This window comes from Salminus brasiliensis, chromosome 2, assembly GCF_030463535.1.
Source record: "Salminus brasiliensis chromosome 2, fSalBra1.hap2, whole genome shotgun sequence".
In the NCBI taxonomy this organism is placed as follows: Eukaryota; Metazoa; Chordata; class Actinopteri; order Characiformes; family Bryconidae; genus Salminus; species Salminus brasiliensis.
In genome coordinates this window covers 11464721-11484250 of record NC_132879.1, presented here as the reverse complement: position 1 = coordinate 11484250, position 19530 = coordinate 11464721, and the positions used below count along the sequence as shown (strand labels likewise).

Sequence of the window (19530 nt, the reverse complement as noted above, 5' to 3'; positions counted from 1 at the left end):
AAGACCATGTCAGGTTCCATGCCTGTCAACCAGGAACAGAAAGCTGAGGTTGCAGTGGCCTCAGACTCTCTTAAACCGGACAGTTGAAGACTGGAGAAGTTTAGCCTGATCAGGTGAATCTCAATTTCTGCTAAGGCACACAGATCATAAGGTCAGAATTTGGCATCGAAAGCTTGAATCCATGGACCCAACCAAACTGGTGGAGATGGTGGAAAGATGTGGAAAGCGCTTTCTTTGGGCTGACTTTGGGATTAAAATAAATCAATCATGGCTTGATTGCCATAGCCTAATTGAGTACAATCCCTGACCATGTGAATCCCTTCATGACCACAATGTATTCATCTTCTAACGGCTACTTCCAGCTTGACAATGCACCATGTCACAAAACAAAAGTCTCATGAACTTGACAGTGAGTTCAGTGTCCTTCAGGGGCCTTCCCAGTTGCATGAACTAAATCTAACAAAACTGCAACATTTAGAATATGTTAGAACAGGAGATTTAAAGCATAAAGAAAATTAATCCTAAAAGTGAATATTTTCAACATCTAGTATTTTCTTCATCTCAATATTAAAGGTGCATGTATTTGTCACTGTACAGCAAAATGTGTCCTCTACATTTAACCCATCTGTGGTAGTGAACACACACACACACACACACACACACACACACACACACGTGAACTAGGGGCAGTGAGTACACACACACACACACACACACACACACACACACACACACACACACACACACACACACACACACACACACACACACACACACACACTAGGGGCAGTGAGTACACACCCCCCCAGAGCCAACTCCAGCACCCAGGGAGCAGAGAAGGTAAAGGGCCTTGCTCAATGGCCCAACAGCGGCAGCTTGCCAAGCCCGGGAATCAAACCCACAACCTTGTTATTGATAGCCCGGCGCTCTAACCGCTGAGCCACCACTGCCCCTATTAGAGAGCTGAGTGAGTAGTTATAACCCTTTTCTCATAGCCAAAGCATTTAACAAGAATACAAGATACAAATAACTAAAACCACAACAAGTATGCACACAGTTCCCAGCAGACAGGGGGAGGGGGATTCCTGGCCCAGCCAAACATCTGCTTTGGTGAGAACTCCAACTTCACCTGAGCTCTACCACCTCCTCAGAAAGTCCCAGCTTGTACTCAGCCAAACTTGTCACAAGGTGTCCTGGAACATCCAAACATGGAAAATGAACTTCCATCCTTCCATTCGAGCAACAGTGCATCTGAGTTCAACCTCAGCATTCAACCCATCCATGGCAGTGAACACACAAACTCCCACACACTGGCAGTGAAAACACACACCTGGAGCAGTGGTCAGCCACAACAGTGCCTAAGGAGCAGTGCTCAAGAGCACCTCAGCCATAATGCGCTCCACTAATCCTTACATCCTGCCAGTACAAGGGATTTAACCAATAACCTTTCAGTTCTGAGAACGCTTTTCTAACCTCTGGGCCACAGGTGGCCATACCACAATAAAGCTGACTTTTTATGCTGTTTCAGCAGCTCAAATTCTTAATAATCTTGGGAAAATTAGTTAAGCAGATTGGAGTTTTGCTTCTTGTGAGGAGCCGTTCATACTATTTAATCTGCTGAGGCTCCTTTTGGACATATTAGAGCAATGATCAGAACCCTGAAAATCCTCTAAATTGTCAATCTAACATTTTTGTGAATTCACTGCTCTGGCAAGTTGGCAGCAAGTCAACACTGGAGCTTATGGACCCCCCATCATTATATGTTATTTCCCACAATGGGTAAACAAATGCCCTTGTTCTCATTACCACCCACAGTATAACCCCCATGAGCAGAGTTTCTGTAGTTGAGTAGTTCAACACTGGCTGTTGCTTGTCAGAGCATGAAACACCTTAATAGGTGTTTGGTATTCTAACATTGCTTATTTTTCTTGCAGGGTGGCACCAATCCCAACTTTCGACTCAACCTGACTGATGCTGAAAGTAATAATAATCTCATATACTGTAACTACATTATACTGCATCTTAGTAAATGTGTATCATTTCATATTGTATTGATTATACAGTCATATGCATATGTTTAGACATTGCTGTTCAAATGATAATTGTTAATAGTTTTTTAAGTATTGAAAGAAAACACATCATCTAATCTAACAATATTCTAGATATTTAGATCACAATATATGTTTATGTGCATTTGCAAAGTATATACTGGAAAAGTTAGAACATAAAAGGAATAGTTCTGTAAAAAATCAAACAAACATCATTTATCACCAGATGCAGTCAATCAGACGAGAAATGTTTGGTATCTGAGCTGTGCTACTTTAGTTTAGAACAGGAGATGCTAGGCTAACATTGCTAACAAACACTGGACTTAGACTGTCACCAGTCTCATCCCTGTAAATGTGTTTCCCAACCTCCATAAGATGTTTCTCAATCTCCAGGATCTTCATACTGCTAAAAAAGAGTTGGGCACAAACAGATCTGTGGTTCAGTGCTAAAAAACTGAGGGCCAGTGTTATCTCTGTTCTGACACACCTCTCCTCCAGCCTAGGAATAAACGTCTCATTTTTTTTTTCAGATGTGTTTGAGCAGGAAAATCATCAAAAGATGTTGGAACCTGGCCCTCCAAGACTGGAGTTCCCCATTACCCTTTAGTTTACAAAAATAAATGACTGTGGTATCACTCTGCACATTATCCAGGTTGAAAATAGAGTAGTGCTATGGAGCGAGATGAGATTTTATGCAGATGATAGTAGATACTAATTTAGCTTAAATGTTTAAATAAGGCTGATCTTGTATTTTAAGTGTAACTTGTACATGTAGCTATCCAAAAGGTTTTATAGATCATATAGGTTAGCATCTTCCAATGTAAACTAACGAAGCACTTGTCTCGGCTGATTCACCACAGCTGGTGATAACTCATAAATTACCCCAGAGACAGTTTTTGCGGAACTAGTCCTTTAAATATGTCCATATCACAATGCTACATCACAAACCTATTATAATTAATAAACTATTAATATGAATAAAACAATTAGTAAACAGTTGTTATTTATGGGTAAAGAAGTGTGTCTATGTAGAGGATCTGTGCTTAAACACAACAATACGTGTAAAAGTGCAGAACAATTGCACTATATGATAGATCTACAGATGTCACTGTCTGGTGAGATGAAAAGGGCCAGGGTTAGGCTTAAGGTTCGGTTTGGGGTGCAGTTCAGAAAAAGGATGTGGGTATGGAGTTAGAAAGTTAATGAAGCTTAATTGAATGTCTAAAGTATCAGTGATTATCTCTATAGCTCTCAAACTAAAGTGTTCCAGTTTAATGTATATTTGTATGCTGTTGTAGTGTGTGTATTATTGTGTTATATATATTAATATAATATTAAATGTTAAATAGTATTAAATGTTAATATTATTATTATCTTATAAACGGAAATAAGCATCATGTAGGTTCATATGCTGAGTGAGTATTGAGTAAGGTTGTGTGTTAAATGGTATGCTGATGGATGTGTATTGTCTGTTTGGGTTTGCAGAGGCTACAAGTGAGAAGCAGCACATGATGTTTGGGCGACCCAAAGTGCTGCAGTCTCAGTCTGACTACTGTCTTCTGCACCATGAAGGTTTTATCAGTGCCTACAGCAGAGACACACACATGCCTCTGTGGAGCTCATTCACTGTGGAAAAACCAGTAAGAAAATACACACACACACACACACACACACACACACACACACACACACACATGCCCAGGCAAAGACGTAGAAGTTTACATTACGTTACATTATTTAGGTTTGACTTGAGTGTCTTTATAGACAAAGTGTAGTAATACTGGACACTGATTGCAGTGGTGTAATCTATTATTGAGTCATTATTGACCAGGACCTGGATTCACAAAAGCTTTCCTTGGAAAAAAAGCTTATGAAAACCATATGATAAAGACAAAAAGGTTTACACGAATGGTCCTTGTCACCAGTGTCTTCTTCAGTATTTTCTTAAATGCATTCTACATTCTAACAAAAAGTTAAGGGCCCACTGGCGGGCTGAAAAAATTATCACAAACTTCTATTACCAGAGAATAGCCCCACCCGATTGTACAGAAGTCCCTGTTGTTACTGAGTAATACACCTTAGTGTGTAATAATCTTGTTTTAAAAAGTCTAGTTTAGGGTCATAATGTGTTTTGAATAATTTTTCACAGCCCTGCTCTTATAATGATGGATCCTTATAAATACATTGTCTTCATAAAATGAACAAATTCCCAATAAGAAAACATTGTGAATGCCCCAAATGTCCTGAAAACTGCAGTCAGCCTAGTGTTCCTAAAAGCAATTCTCCAAAATATTTTATGTATTTTTAAAACTCCCTTAATTGTTTTCTTATGTATCTATTTTTAATGTTGCTTTTTGAACATGTTGCCTATTAATTCATGGTAAATAGTGGAGACACAATCAAACTAAGTGGTCAAACATTCAATAAACAAGAACTTGAAATGACAGTAGAGGAAATAGCCAGCAGGAAGCCATTACATTTACATTCACATTGAAGACATTTAGCAGACGCTCTCATCCCGAGTCCTCAGTCTCATCCAAAATTGCTTCACCTTAGCTAGTTTGAATAGACTGGCATCCAAATATATCTCTAAGCTTAGATACTACTTAACACGAAGTATGGAGAACACAATATTTAGCACTACACTTCACCCAAGTACTCTTGAAAGAGGTGGGTCTTTAGTGGTTCCCAGGGAAGTTCCTTCCACCACTTCCGTGCCAGGACAGGAAAAAGCCTGGATGCTTGGATTTTGAGGGATGGCAGGTCAAGCCAAGCCGTACTTGAAGCTCAAAGGGCTCTTGGTATTGATCAGCTTTTGACCATTTCCATCAAGTACAGAGGGGCTGGCTCATTCTTGGCTTTGTAGGCCAGCATCAGGGTTTTGAGCAGCAGCTATAGGAAGCCAGTGAAGAGAACGCAGCAGAGTTACATGGTTGAACTTAGACATTGAAGACAAGCTGTGCTGCAGTGTTCTGGATTAATTGCAGGGGGCTGATGGTGCGCAAAGGGAGACCAACCAGAAGAGAGTTACAGTAGGCAAGTCTTGAAGTGACAAGAGGTCCGGATTGAAGAGTTGAATTCTCTGGCCTCTCTAGAGGCTTTTCTAAACTCTTACAGTTTAAGATAAGTGTGAGGCGATTTGTATGGCCAGTAAAATATTTTAAAACATTTTTTGGATAAGTGATTGAGCCTCATTGACCAATAGCTTCCTAAGAAATTCCTTAAATTTGTTTTTGAGAACACATCTGTTAGATTCATGATGTGTTTTAGACTGCAGAACAGGACCCCATTGGCCTTGTAAATTCGTGAAATCCCAAAAAAGAATTGAGTATGAGGTTTAACTCATATAAAAAGAATATCTTTCTTCTTTTGTCCCTGATTTGTGCTTATAATCCAGGGTGAATCTACAAAGTCTGACAGTAATAATTGTGGAGTAAATGACCTTGCGTAATTAGCTTAACTTAGAGATCATATGATAATAGTAATAGTCGTCTTTGTAATAAGGTAAAGGCAAAGCCTGCGAATAGTGGGCAGTATGACATTGTGGTGTTTGCAGTGATGTGTTTCAGTCAGTCCTTAAAGAACACAGATGAACTGCTCAATGTATTACTGTGTAGTGTAATTAGTTCTGTTTAACTGGTTGTGGTGAATAATTCTGGAATACAAATCATTATAGAGTTTTTGTCAACACTAAAAATAACTGACACTACTAGTGCATTTTGGCTGAGAGTCAAAAACATGGTGATACACATGGTGTGTATTGGAACAATATCTCTACGTGATATTTCTATGAGTAATATTTCACTCCCACTGTTGTCATTGTCACTGGGTGTCACCATGATTGTGTAATGGCTGTACAGATTTTAAATTTTTTATGTCATTTCAATCTGGACATTCTGGGGATAACTTGGGCAGATATAGTCCTTTATGCTGTGTGAATCTATCTTCTGGGAAAACCAATCCAGTTCAGATAATGCTTAAGTCTAATGAACTTTCAGAGAATTGTTAATATTACTAAATTAGGGAAAAGAAATCACTCAAGAACACACAAAAAATCTAAATAAGATGACACAGTCCTCTTCAGATTAAATAGTCACTCATTAAACTCTCAGTAACATATCAATGCTGTAGCAACATTCTGTAAATCATAAAGACCTTTACTGAAGACCAGTACTGAATTCAGGTAGAATTTGGAGTGTGCAAGTTCAGATCTGTAGACGTTCATGTGAGAAATCACTGATCATCTAACAGGTCTAATACAGGCCATCTCAACATCCTCAACCAGCTGCTATAGACCTGCTGCTGACACCAGTCTAGAACTGGAGATTAACTGGATTAGGCTGGATGGGGGTTAGCATTAGTATTTGGGTTGAGGTTATGTTTAGGGCCAGGATGAGGGTTATGATCAGATTTTGGATAGAGGTTAAGGTTAGGATTAGGGTCAGGGTTAGGGTTGGATTAGCACTGGATTAGGTTTTACTTATTGGACATAACATATGAAGTTACTCTGTGTAACATACCAAAATAAATCAGAAAATCTTGTTTTGTGGCTAAATGCTATCTCCATACAATATCTATGCTGACACAGGATTTAGCCATGAACCGTTTATTCAGCCCAGAACTTACACTGCTGAATAAGCACTGGCTATTAAAAGCATTAAAACAGCAGTAGATATTTCTGTCATAATGTGGTAACTGAGCTTGTGTATTTAGCCCATGTGTAAACCCAGAACCCTTAGCTGAGCTTAGTAATAGCTTACAGGTTGTTGCCTTAGTGCTTTGGGGCAGAAAGAGACTTATACTGGGAAGGTCATGAATTTTCCAGGTGAGCTGGACTTGTAAGCACTGGTTCTTTTTCCCAACCACACAATTACATATCCTATATATACTCACAGTGAGGTTAATTCCTAACTTAGTCTCCAGGCATTGAGACGCACATGCTGTGAGCAAGCACTTCTCAGAAACTGTGATGAGGGCTCCCTTCCCCCCCCCCCCCTCTCTCTCTCTCTCTCTCTCTCTCTCAGAAATGATTTGATTGATTGCCATGGATTAGAAACTTACACGATATGTCCAAATGTTTGTGGACGTCCCTTCTAGCTGCACCCATTGCAGATAAACATGATAAACATTAACCTATTGGCATCATGCCTAATGGGGTATTAACCCAGCACTGAGCTGTGGAGCAGTGGAACTGTGTTCTCTGGAATGGTGGTGCTCCATCCAATACTTTTGGGACAAGTTGCTCTTGTTACTAATTGCAATCAAATCCTCACAGCAATGATCCAAAATCTAGTAGAAAGTCTTCCCTGGACAGTAGAGACAGTTACTCCAACAGAAACAGGATCAACCCTTTTCAATACCTTTGATTCGTGAAGAAACAATAAATGGGCAGGTGTCCCAAATACTTTGTCCATATAGTGTCTCTAATAAATGGCAAATCTCACCTGTTTTTAATTGGTAGTTTTATTAGGGTATTCACAAACCTCACCCTAGCGGGTCTACTTACAAACAGGTTATATTTGTACTAGTCTAAACAGGATGTTAAACCAGACGCAGTAGAAAATAAATGAGAAAGAAAAGTCCCACAATTTATCACAGTTTCTCTCCTGATGGACTCCTGATGAGTGATTACAACTAGCATTGGCCCGATCATCAGGAAATGAGTTTGCAAGTTTGAGCCCCTGCAATGCTTCAGCTATCAACCAGCTATACAGCTAACAGAGGATTAGCAGACAGCTAACCAGTTAGCTTTTGAAGTCATCAATTATTTTAATACGATTTTGTAGTTTTGTAGGGTATCGTAGTTTTGTGTATTTTGGCTTCTTTTAATTTAGCTTTGGTTCTGTTTGTCATTTTGGTGTCCACTCACCTCTAAGGTCACATCCTCTATTGATTTACAGTAAACTCATTCTGTTTCATACGTAAGTACAGTGTCTGATGTTTGGTCTGGCAGAAAGTCTAGGGAGAGAGCATACTCTCATTTTCTGTTACGGCCTGACACTAGACCGGGTCATTACATGAGTCACAGGTTTGGACAGCTAGAATTCTTCAGTATCACAGTTCAAAAAGACATGTTTTTTCATGTGTCTAGGAGGAAGCACTTGATAGCCTTTACCCTCCCACCACCGGTGATTCTGTGCTACTGTCAATGACCTCTGATGGTTGGTCGCACAATTACTATTTATGGTACGTGACACAGACAGGGCCCAGGAAATCTGTTGCGATTGTTTGTTCAAAGCTGAGTGTGTATGAGAAACAATCGACACTACAAAGGGGCATCAGATTAGGTGAAACATTTGTTCAACATTTAACTCATGAGTGCACTTTAGCTAGCTGGTGAGAATGCCTGACTCACTTGGTACTTCCTCAGTGGTCAAGCAAGTCTTTGTCTACAGTACTGGTCTTTTTATACTGTTAATCAGGCTCAAAAAGAGGTGAGGAGAAGATGGAAGAGGGGAGAAATACTGCATTGTTAAAGTCGACACTTGAGACACAAGTCGCCAGTCAGATCTGTTGTCTCCAGATTTCTAAACAGCTGTGCGACAGTTACTCAGTTTTCCAACCCAGACATCCAAGCTCTAATCACATCTAGACCAAACAATCATCACTGAGCACCTGTAACTTGGAAGTGGGGTAGGGCAAAACATGGACTCTGTTGACCCACTGTCTCACTTTTTAATGCTGAGAGAGAGAAGGTTGTGGCTAGGTTTATGGTTCGGTTTAAATGGGCTTGTACAGTATATACTTGAGAAGTAACCAAATAAACGAAAAAAGATTATATAATCAGGATACAAAAATATTCTGGCTGATTATAAAATATTTACCACTCTTTAAGTCAAGTCAAGTGGGTTTATTGTCATTTCAACTACATACAGAGTACACAGTGAAACGAAACAACGTTCCTCCCGGACCTTAACATTAAGCTCTTACATTAAGCTCTTACAAACGTTAAGCTCTTAACATTAACACACTCATGAGAACTGACTGTTGCTGCTGTCTCTGGGATTGGCATAGCAAAAACTCAGCAGACTAGTGTCAAATGTCAGACTAGATGTTTGTCACCTGCTTTGTCAGTCTTACAGACCTCAGCTTGACCTCCTGTTGACTGCCCTTTCTTAATTACTTTGTGAGCTGAGGAAACAGCTACCTAAAAACAATGACTGTGAACAAGCCATAGCCCAAACAATCTAAGATCTAAGATCTAAGACCCTGGTTTAGATGGAGGAACTCTGGATAGAGGCTTACAGGGGTGTTCTTTCTGCACTTTATTTTCTAGATATGTGTTAAAAATCTTATTATATGCTAGAAACCAACAACATAGGCCAGGCACCATGTCTGTTTGTTTGTCTAACAACGTTGTTTGTATTTACTGATGCACATTGAGTCATTGCTTGTGCATCACTGCAGACTTTGATTAATGTACCGACTTCACAGTCAGTGTAATATACACAGTATATATATACAGTATACAGTATATATACAGTACATATGAATATATGAATATAGTGGTGAGAGGAAGGCAGATTTGCCGTTTTGCTTGCTATTAGTAAGAACCAGTAGAGAAGCCTCCTGGCTAAGCTATCACAAAGACTCATACTAGAGACTCCCATTACATCATAGCTCCTACACCATAGCACTGTTCAACTTGAAAGCAGACGTCAATGAAGTCAATAAGTGAATCTGTGTTTGTTTGTGCAGGCGGGAGGTAGTTCTGACCCACTGCCAGCAGTGACGAAAGACTGTCTGAGAGCCGATGTTCGAATCCCAGCAGAACAGAGTCCAACTTGTGATGAATATACCAACGCCATGAACATCACACACGCCTTCCTATACCCACCTAGTACGTATTGCACTTCCACACTTCACATACACACTTGATCAGAATAGCTTAGCTAAACATTTTAACTTAAGTTAAACTTTTATTTGCTGTTACTCCACTGTGGACTATCACAAATACTCAGAAGAATAATATATAGTATAAGTATATAGTATAGTGTAGTATAAGTATAGTGTGTATGTATAGAGTATGCATAGTGTGGGTACAGTGTGTGTGCAGTGTATGTATAGTGTGTGTACAGTGTGTATATTGTATGTATATTGTATATACAGAAAACATATAGTGTGGGTAAAGTGTGTGTATAGATCATCTATAGTGTATATATAGAGTATGTATAGTGTAAGTATAATGTGGGTATATTGTATAAATACTGTATATATATATATATATATATATATATATATATATATATATATATATATATAGTGTGTATAGTGTATGTATAGAGTAGGTACAGTGTGTATAGTGTATGTGTAGTATATGTATAGTGTGTGTTTATAGTGTATATATATAGTACATATAGTGTTTCACTACCATGAGGAACTATGCACCTATGTTTTCACTCAGCTTTACACCTGTGTTAATGTGATGTGACAATAAACCTGATTTGCTTTGATTATTAGTCAGTAAAGGATATAGGCCAAAAATTACACTTAAAAAACTTAAACATGCTGCACAGTTCATGTTAAAGCACTAATTAAATAACAACAGTAGCAGCTAGGAAAGTGCATTTCTGTAAGAGAAGCAGAACGGTTGTGTGGCATACATAGTTCCCACTTACAGGCAGTGTTGGTTACCTAGTGGTTGCTAGGCAGTTGCTATGGTGCCCCAGGTGCTTGCTAAGGTGTGTCAGCAGCCTAGGTGCTTAGGTGTTGCTAAGTAGTTGTGGTGTGTTTAGTTAAGTGTTGCTAATGTATTTGTATCATCTGCACACAAGAAAGGCACAACAGCCGCAATAATCCTGAACCCCACCCTCAGACTGAACAATCTGGAGATAGAACAGCTTCAATCAAAAACTGTAGCACAAGATTTTCTTCTGAAAATAGTCTCCTCTTAAAGAACGTCCCCTGCTTCCAGCCAGGATTCACTTCCGTCCACACCATAAATCTGCTGTACACACATGCATGTAGGGGTGTGGGGGTGTGTGGGAGTGTAACAGCTTCCATCTGATATGTCATCATGTGTCTCAACCCAATTTTATACACTTAATACAGTTTCACCCTTTCATTTCTAATGAGTGGTCATTTTGACCAGGAACATCAAGGTCAAGGTCAACACCTAGAATTTAATCATAATTTTCAAAATGAATGTTGTGTGTGTCATGGAAGTTCATGATAAATACAGTTATTCACTTTTACAACACATGAGGTCATGAGGTCAGAATGGTGCAGTCACAATTTAGTAAGAGGTTTGGATGTGAAAGTGATTTGTGGCCGATATGTATTGCATCAAATACTATGTAGCTGACGTTTGCTTGTGCTACTGCTGCACAAATGTATCAAACGTTCAATTGTTTATCAGTACTATAACACAGGACAACTATTGTGATGTTTACGACAGCGATATGTGACAATTGCTTATGGGTTCCCCCCTACAATTGAGGAGTGTAATTCACTTTTACTCCACTGCATTGCATTTGTTGACATGCGGAGAGATACAGAAGCAGCATCTAACGGTAAAGAAGCATGTGGACTGAGGCGGTAGAGTACTATTACAGGATTTTACACTAACATGACTCAGTGTTACGCAGTTTCCTTTTCCCTATTACAGTCAGTGGAGCATCAAAATGATTCTGAAGCTGTAATTTTCAGGGAAAATGATACATAAAGTTGCTTTATTTGGTTGTTTTATTAAGTGCTTTGTTATGTACTTACATAAAAAATAACAAAGCAAATGCATTAGAGTAAATGAGGAGAGAACATATACGGAACACCAACCAAACCTTTGTTTGTGTTTATCCGTTCGGTGTACTCTGGCCATTAAACACAGTGTGAGGAATGTCAGGCTATTTTGTTCCTACTGTACTTCATAATCTGTTTCATGAGGCACTGGTGAAATTAATTAGTTCCATTTTTGATTCTTCTAACAGCTAAACATTTGAATGTTTATACTAATTAAAAAGAAACAAAAAATCTGAGATATTAATCGCATGCCAGCGATTCAGTTCGGAAATGTATTGACGACCCCTTTAACTTGTTTAAATATGTTCAGAAAGACAAAGGACTTCATCGGGTGTCCTACTTTTATCACATAACTGTAAATCCAATTTTATCGGGATGAAAGAGCCCTTTCAGGTCATTCTGTAATAAATGTGTGTGTGTTTGTTTGTATGTGAATTTGGCAATGTTGCAGATCTAAACAGTACGGCAGAAGAGCAGTATGATGGTCTGATTCTGAGTAATGTGATTCCGATGTACCCGGAGTTTAAGAGTGAGTCATCCCTTCACACATGAGAGTCATGACCCTCCTACTATATCTGCTAATTTAGTTCATAGATTATGTTTATGTGTGTGTGTGTGTGTGTGTGTGTGTTGTACAGAGATATGGCAGTATTTCCAGGATGTCTTATTGATGAAGTATTCCTCTCAGTATAACGGGATCAATGTGGTGACCGGCCCTGCGTTCGACTACAACTACGATGGCCAGTACGACACTGCTGAGCAGATACAAGAGTATGTGCACTGCCTCACCGGCTGCTTGGTTAACATTCAGTATCACACCAAGCAGGGTCATTTATAATGTGTCTATGTGTATGTGTGTGTGTGTGTGTGTGTGTGTGTGTGTGTTTGTTTGTGTGCAGTATATATTTATACATGTAGGCTCTTGAAATATTATTACATTCAGGATTAAAGTCAGAGTAAACTGTGTCAGCAACAGGTAAGGGAGGACTGTGTATGTGGGAACTGTAAATGGAGAATATGGACCTCCGTCATTGTTTACATTGTGTACAAAGTGTGTGAACTGTCTCCTGGCTAGCTTTCAGGGTGAGTTATCAATTCTTTCAAACTGACACTGATTATCTGGTCCCAATGTCTCCTCTTAAGGGGTGGATAAAAAGCAGGAAAAAGGGTCAAGCATAAGGATCGGAGCCACTTTGATAAGAAGCAAATTGTGCTGTCCTGTCAACTGGGTCAGAGCATATCCAAAACATCAGGCAGGTCTTGTGGGGCTTTTCTGGTATGCAGTGGTCAGTGCCTACCAAAAGTGGTCCAAGACAGAACACCCGGTGAACTGCCGACTGGTCATGACTCTGGCCAAGACTCATTAATTAACTCACGGAGGCCCTACCATATAACTTTCAGGACGTCAAGGATGTGCTGCTAATGTCTTGGTGGCAGATACCGCAGGACACCTTCAGAGGTTATGTGGAGTCCAAGCCTTGACGAGTTAGAGCTGTTTTGGTGGCACTTGGGAACCTACTCAATAGGCCACATTCAGTCCAATATTGCCTGCTCGGGATCAGAGCAGTGCTTAAGACTAGGCTTTAGGTCAAAGTCAGGTCAAGATTTTCTGTAGTCTGTAACCACAGTAACATAGTAATACATGTGTGTAGGTTTGTTACAGGGACACGTATTCCCATCCCCACCCATTACTACGCAGTTCTGACAAGCTGCTTGGATTCGAGTCGGCCAGTGACTGAATGTGCGGGAGAGTTCTACACGGTCTCTTTCTTATTACCACACAAGCCTGATAACTCTGAAAGCTGCATAGTGAGTACACACTCTCTCACGCATACACACACACACACACACACACACACACACACACACACACACACACACATACATTCACACTTACACAAGATTCTGTGAGGAGGAACATCCACAGGTTCTTGAAAATATTTTGTTTCCAGGGAACTGCTCAAGCAACTGAAAAACAAAACACAAATGAAGCCGTCACTGAGATTGTGTAACTGTTTTGCTCAGTATGCTGCCGCGAGTAGCTTGTTTATGTTTGTTCTCTACAATGTTCTTCCACTGCGCAGAAGCTATAAAAAGCACTGTTTTTGTTTTTCTTTTACCAAAATAAAATATGACATTTTAGGCGACCGTGGTTCTGTTTACATAGCGCCTTTCTCATCATTAACTCAACAATGTTTGACATTAGCACCAAAAGCACAAATTACAAAAACACACACACATACACAACAGAAATCTCCCTGGACCAAAGCGGAAAATCACCCAGCTTGCCCAGATAGAGTCATTGGAGCCTAAAAGCCCTCAGAGTCTCTTCAGCACCCAGAATGGGGGGTGCTCTACACCACAACGCAGAGACATTGCCAGTGGTGGACCTGGGATGTAGACTCACTCTGGTGGCAGGCCAGAAAACATATCCAAGCCTCACATAAAGTTACACAAACAGTGGGTCTTGGGAAACATTTGAGATGTGATGTAGAGTCACTCTAGCAGTGGGCATGTAAAACATATGAGCCATGATGTAGAGTCACACTGGAAGTGGGTCTGGAAAAATCTCCAAGCTGTGATATAGAGTCACACTGGCAGCGGGGCTTGAGAAACCAACCATCCACAATGTAGAGTCACTCAAGCAGTGGGCCTTCGAAAATAACCAAGTCATGATATAAAATCACTCCTAGCAGAATGAATCACAGCACACATCTTAAGTAGAAACTAATTTAGTGCACAAGTTTAGTTTGGGCTTGGCAATTAATGTTATGTCACCTGTGTTATTGGCTATATATCCTCAAGTTGTATCTTAATCAAATGCTTTTGGTAGCCATTAGCAAGCTTTTGGGAGAACTTTGGCTGGATATTTCTCCACTCTTCTTCACAGAATTGGTAGAGTTCGATTAAATGTGTTGGTTTCCTGACTTTTAACCCTTTAACCCCTTAACACCCAAGGCTTATTACACACTTAGGCATACTATTCAGTAACTACACAGACTGCTTTACAAACTAACTGAAAAAACTCAGACCGCAGGTGGGCCATGTGGTTTTTAAGGGGTTAAAACCACATGCATTTGAGACATATTTGAGATTTCATACCTCTGCAACATGAGTATGATAAATAAATAGTTATCCAAAATCAAACAATAAATAAATAATATTTTTTGTTTACATAAATACGAAAATACAATTTTGCTTTTTTTTTGTTTTGCTTCCTGGTGGTTTTTCTATGCACTGCATGCTCCAATTACATACCAGATTTCTAAGTTTGAAATGACTAGAGTGAACTTTTAAAGGCAACTCAGAATATAAAGATGTAAACAAATTTGAGTCATATTGAGAAAATACATTTTAGTTTAAAAAACCTACTGCGGGCAGAACAATCCTGATGTGTCAAACATGATATCAATATAAGTCAATAAAGTCAAATATGCAAAGGGTTATTATTATTTTTTTACATAACTGGTTTATAGTTTTAAATAATTCGAAATATTTTTCTCCAATTTACCGCTTTTAAATATTTTACCATTTAAATATTATAAGACCTTAATGATGTTTGGTGCTTCAAAGCAGTAGAAGAAGAAGAAAAAAGAAGCAAAGAAATAAATATGAGCATAAAATTCCTGATTTATCAAATGTGATACAAGCTAAAAGGCAGAAATTGAGTGTTATTTAATTTCTTTTCAAAATAACTGGTCAGAAGGTCAAATTAGCACTACTTACCTTGTTTTTACAGAGCTTGTGCGGTTGAGGTTTGAGGTTGTTTCAAACCAAGATCTTTGGATTTGAAATATGCCGGAATCATGTGATATTGAATTTGATGAATTAACCAGAGTTTCTTTTTGCACACAGAGCAATCAAGCAGAGTACACATGGGTGGAGGACTTAATCTGGTTCCACCAATCTCGTGTCAAGGATGTTGAGTGGATCACAGGATTGAACTTCTTCCAGGATAGCGGTCGACCAATTCCTGAAATCCTACGGGTTAAAACCCGGCCCACTGCAGCGATTCAGAGAAGAACATGAAAAAGATGATTTGCATATGCATGAAAATCCACATTAAATATATGTTTATGGGGTAAAATGAGCCAGCTTATATAATGATGCACTATAACATTGTCTACACTCTAAAAAGGGTTTACAATAGTACTCAAAAAGGGTTATTTGACTGTCTTTACTTAAGAATCCTAGAAGGACCTATTTTAAAGAGTGTTGTGCAGAAGCATGCCCGTGTTTATTTAAAGTGAGAAAACTGCCATTTCAACATTGGCAAGTTTATATTAAATAGAAATTGTGCTTATTTTCAGCAGAAAATGATGTAATTAATATTAAAACAAAGTTCTTTGCACAATGTTTTTTGGTATTTTATTGACTGGAACCATAAACAATTCTAGTATTGGTCATTATAGTATACGTCATTAATAATAAATGGAGTTATGTAATAACTAAAAGTCTGGCTGAAGGACAACGCCCAAACGCCTCCTCTCTATTACTATTCACTATAAAAACATTCCTCTCCCTCTCATTCTTGTGACGAAAGTGTACACCGACAAAGCTGTACCTGCCTTCTCAACGTCTGTATTACCGCCTTGGATGACAAGCTCTTCTTGGTCGGACAGCGCTCTCTCCCCTGCTCCTCCTCGTTCTACGAGATGATCAGATCGATAGTTTTTATCCCGGCCACTCCTACTAGTGCAGCTTCGTCGGTTCGAGTCTCTTTTACTCGTCCTGCTCCGAAGGCTGAACTTTTTATTTCCCTATGTGCTAGGCCCTCTCCGGACATGGTCTTGCTGCCCTCTGCTGTTGCTGTTGTCTCACATTTCACGCTTCCAAGTTTCTCTCCACCTTCAAAGTCCTTCCTATCCACCCAAATCTCTTTGGGGTCTGCTGGGACGGCAAATTCTATTTTCAGTTTGTCTCCCCTTCGACTCCAAAAGCGGTCTAAAACTATTCGATATCCTTGCTGTGGTCTTCTGTTGAATTCTGCTTAATGTACGAAAGCTACCTTCGTACGCTTGGTATTCCTCTATCCCAAGACCATGGGACCCTCCACCCAGAGTTCTGGAATTCCCTGGTATCACTTTGGACTCCTGTTCCAAGACTCCCTTCCTTAAGAGAAGCACGACTGCATCACCCTCTCAGCAGCTTTGTCATTCGAATCATTCCGCAGGGTTCGCTCAGTCATCTCCCAATCTCCTTCGCCTTGCTTCTTCAGTCCAATCCTTGCAACACTCTTTTGCATTGGCCAAATCCTGCCTCTTGGAGTTCAATGTTTTTTGGCGGCTGCTGCTTCCCACTTTTCATCACAGAAGCAGGAGCCGCCATATCTTCTCAATGGCTCCACACGCACCTTCGGCACATCCTCTCTCTCAGTGGTTACCCTCCGGATCATTTCTTGGATCATTCTTTCCGAATCTCATAGCCTCTACAGTGTATCATCAAGGACTTCCCAACCACACCATCCAATGTCTTGGACGCTGGTCCTCTCAAACTTATCACGGCTACATTCACTCACATATCAACAACTTCATGCTAGCACAAGAACAACTTGCCTCTCTCGAAGCTGGAACATTTGGGGACAGGCCCAAAATGTTTCGAGTTCTCCTCTTGTCTCAGCCAAGCAGGAATGGTCTGCACTTCGCAAAATGTAGTTTGGGAGAAGGACCACACATAACTCTTCCTCTCCATTACTACGCACTATTAAACCACTCCTCTCCCCTCTCCTTCTCACGACCCCACCACCATTACCGTCCCTGCTCCTCCTGATGTCAAGTCAAGTCAAGTCAAGTCAAATTTATTTGTATAGCGCTTTTTACAACTGTTGTCGTCACAAAGCAGCTTTACATAATTAGTACTTAATAAAGAACAGAGACAGAAGAAAGAAGGAATAACATGAAGCGTCAAAGACCCCTGTGAGCAAGCCAACGGCAACAGTGGCAAGGAAAAAACTCCCTCAGAGCTGGAGGAAGAAACCTTGGGAGGAACCAAGGCTCACAAGGGGGACCCATCCCCCACTGGCCAGACTGTTTTAAACATTAATGATAAAAATTACCAAAGCAGATACAACAGAAAGTTAATAGTGGCAATATTAATAGTGTCAGACAGGCATGAGTCCATCTAGGTTTCAGCACGGCCACCAAACAGGCAGCAGCAGCTGGCGGGTGAGCCATGGGTGGTGGCGGGTTGGGGGGGGACCCGCTGGCCGGACTGGTAGGTGGCAGCTGGTTAGATGCAGGCAGCTGGTTAGATGCAGTGATGATGGTCCAATTATGCTCAACCTCTGGCTGGCAAGGGATGTTCTGACTTCAGTCCCAGTGCCAAGCGAGGTCAAGATGTTGGATGATCATCAAACCACCTTATTCCCAACTCCCTGACTCATCCCAGAAGTATTGGATGATGTACCCTCATTCCAGAGAACACAACTCCACTGTGCCAAAGCTTAATGCTGGGGAGCTTTATACCCCTCTAGCCCACACCTGACATTAGGCCTTGAGGCAATAGGTTCATGTTTATCTGCTCCAGAGATTCCTAGTCTATTAGCAATACATCTCTCTGGGGACTAGACAAGCTGTGTATGTGCGTTTGCATATCTGTGTGAACAAAGGGTGCATTAGAAGGGATATCCTCAAATGTTTGGACATATAGTGTGTATTGATTAACAGGTAGTATTTATTTACACATTTTAATATTATGGGGCATAAGCCTATTTTGGGGCTCATTGGTGCTACAAAACAGTAGAAGGCTATAAAAAAGATATCAATGCAGTTCAGGTCAGGTTTAGGTAACACTGTGACCTCATCTCAAAAATCAACATATGAAATCTGCAAAACACCATCTAGATTAGCCAGAGGCCATTTTTAAAGAAAATGCGCTGTGGACTAATGAAGAAGGAAAATGAACCCATTGACCACATTCAGCAAAGGTGTGTTTGAAGAAAAAAAAAGAAGGAGTAGGATTTGATGAAAAAAAAAAAAAAACTGGCCAAGTGTTAAGCAAACAGACTGGCTTCTATCCAAGGCATATCTCAGCTTTACCATGGACTGCTCTGGGAAAAGCTTTTGAAAAGCTGTGGGTAGCTCTTAAACTGGCAAAACAAGTATTTTTGTAAGCACCATTTATACACAGAAAGATTTTATAGCTGGTATACAAAAAGGGAAATCTACCAAAGAGGCTGGAAGTGAACACTGATTTAGTAGAGTGTCCTAACTATTTATTTTTTGCCCTTTTTTAAATTAAATAATATATATAGGGTTAGAGTCAGATGTCGGGTTGGGTTACATCCCATAGAGAATCATTTACATTCAGAGTTCAGTTACATTGTCAGGCACTCGGTATCGCACCCCACCCCTGGAACTGTGGGTACTTAAGGAGCCTCATCTGGTACCTCTAGAACGCCCTGGGTTCCTCGCATGTGTCCGGTGGAAAGGTCTCCCTGCTACTCACGCGACTAGCGAGGCTCACTCGCTTCATGTCTGGATTCTCAGGTTACTCATGTCCAAGCAAGGCAACCCACGCTCGCGGCAGCACGCTGCTATTTCAGGTTAGGTCGACCTTGCCGTTTAGTCTAGAGGCTGGTTCCCCAGCTCTCCTTATTTGTTTAATGAGAGCTGCTCTAGTTTCTGTCATTAACCCCCAGGCCCTGCCTGTAGGTTTTAGTTCTGGTCCCCTTTTGGTTTTCCCCCCATTAGTATCCCTTCCACTCCTGCTCGGCTCCTGACTCCTCCCAGTTCGTCGTTTCGTT

General features: G+C 40.3%; 1 protein-coding gene and 1 long non-coding RNA gene across 2 annotated transcripts in view; one reads left to right on the top strand and one right to left on the bottom strand.

Annotated features, from left to right (window-relative positions):
- Positions 1-15787, bottom strand: part of LOC140544140 (uncharacterized) — a 28676-nt gene extending 12889 nt beyond the window's left edge. Inside the window, exons 1-2 of the long non-coding RNA XR_011978221.1 lie at positions 15513-15787; positions 13684-13754 (exon numbers count right to left, since the gene is read on the bottom strand). This is a non-coding gene — a long non-coding RNA (uncharacterized lncRNA). The remainder of the gene's footprint in view (positions 1-13683; positions 13755-15512) is intronic.
- Positions 1-16032, top strand: part of LOC140544130 (venom phosphodiesterase CdcPDE) — a 42196-nt gene extending 26164 nt beyond the window's left edge. The window contains exons 19-25 of the mRNA XM_072667524.1: positions 1935-1980; positions 3534-3688; positions 9747-9888; positions 12238-12315; positions 12425-12557; positions 13439-13595; positions 15642-16032. Of these exons, the coding sequence (XP_072523625.1) occupies positions 1935-1980; positions 3534-3688; positions 9747-9888; positions 12238-12315; positions 12425-12557; positions 13439-13595; positions 15642-15815 (885 nt within the window). The 3' untranslated portion in view covers positions 15816-16032. The remainder of the gene's footprint in view (positions 1-1934; positions 1981-3533; positions 3689-9746; positions 9889-12237; positions 12316-12424; positions 12558-13438; positions 13596-15641) is intronic.
- The last annotated feature ends 3498 nt before the right edge of the window (positions 16033-19530 follow it).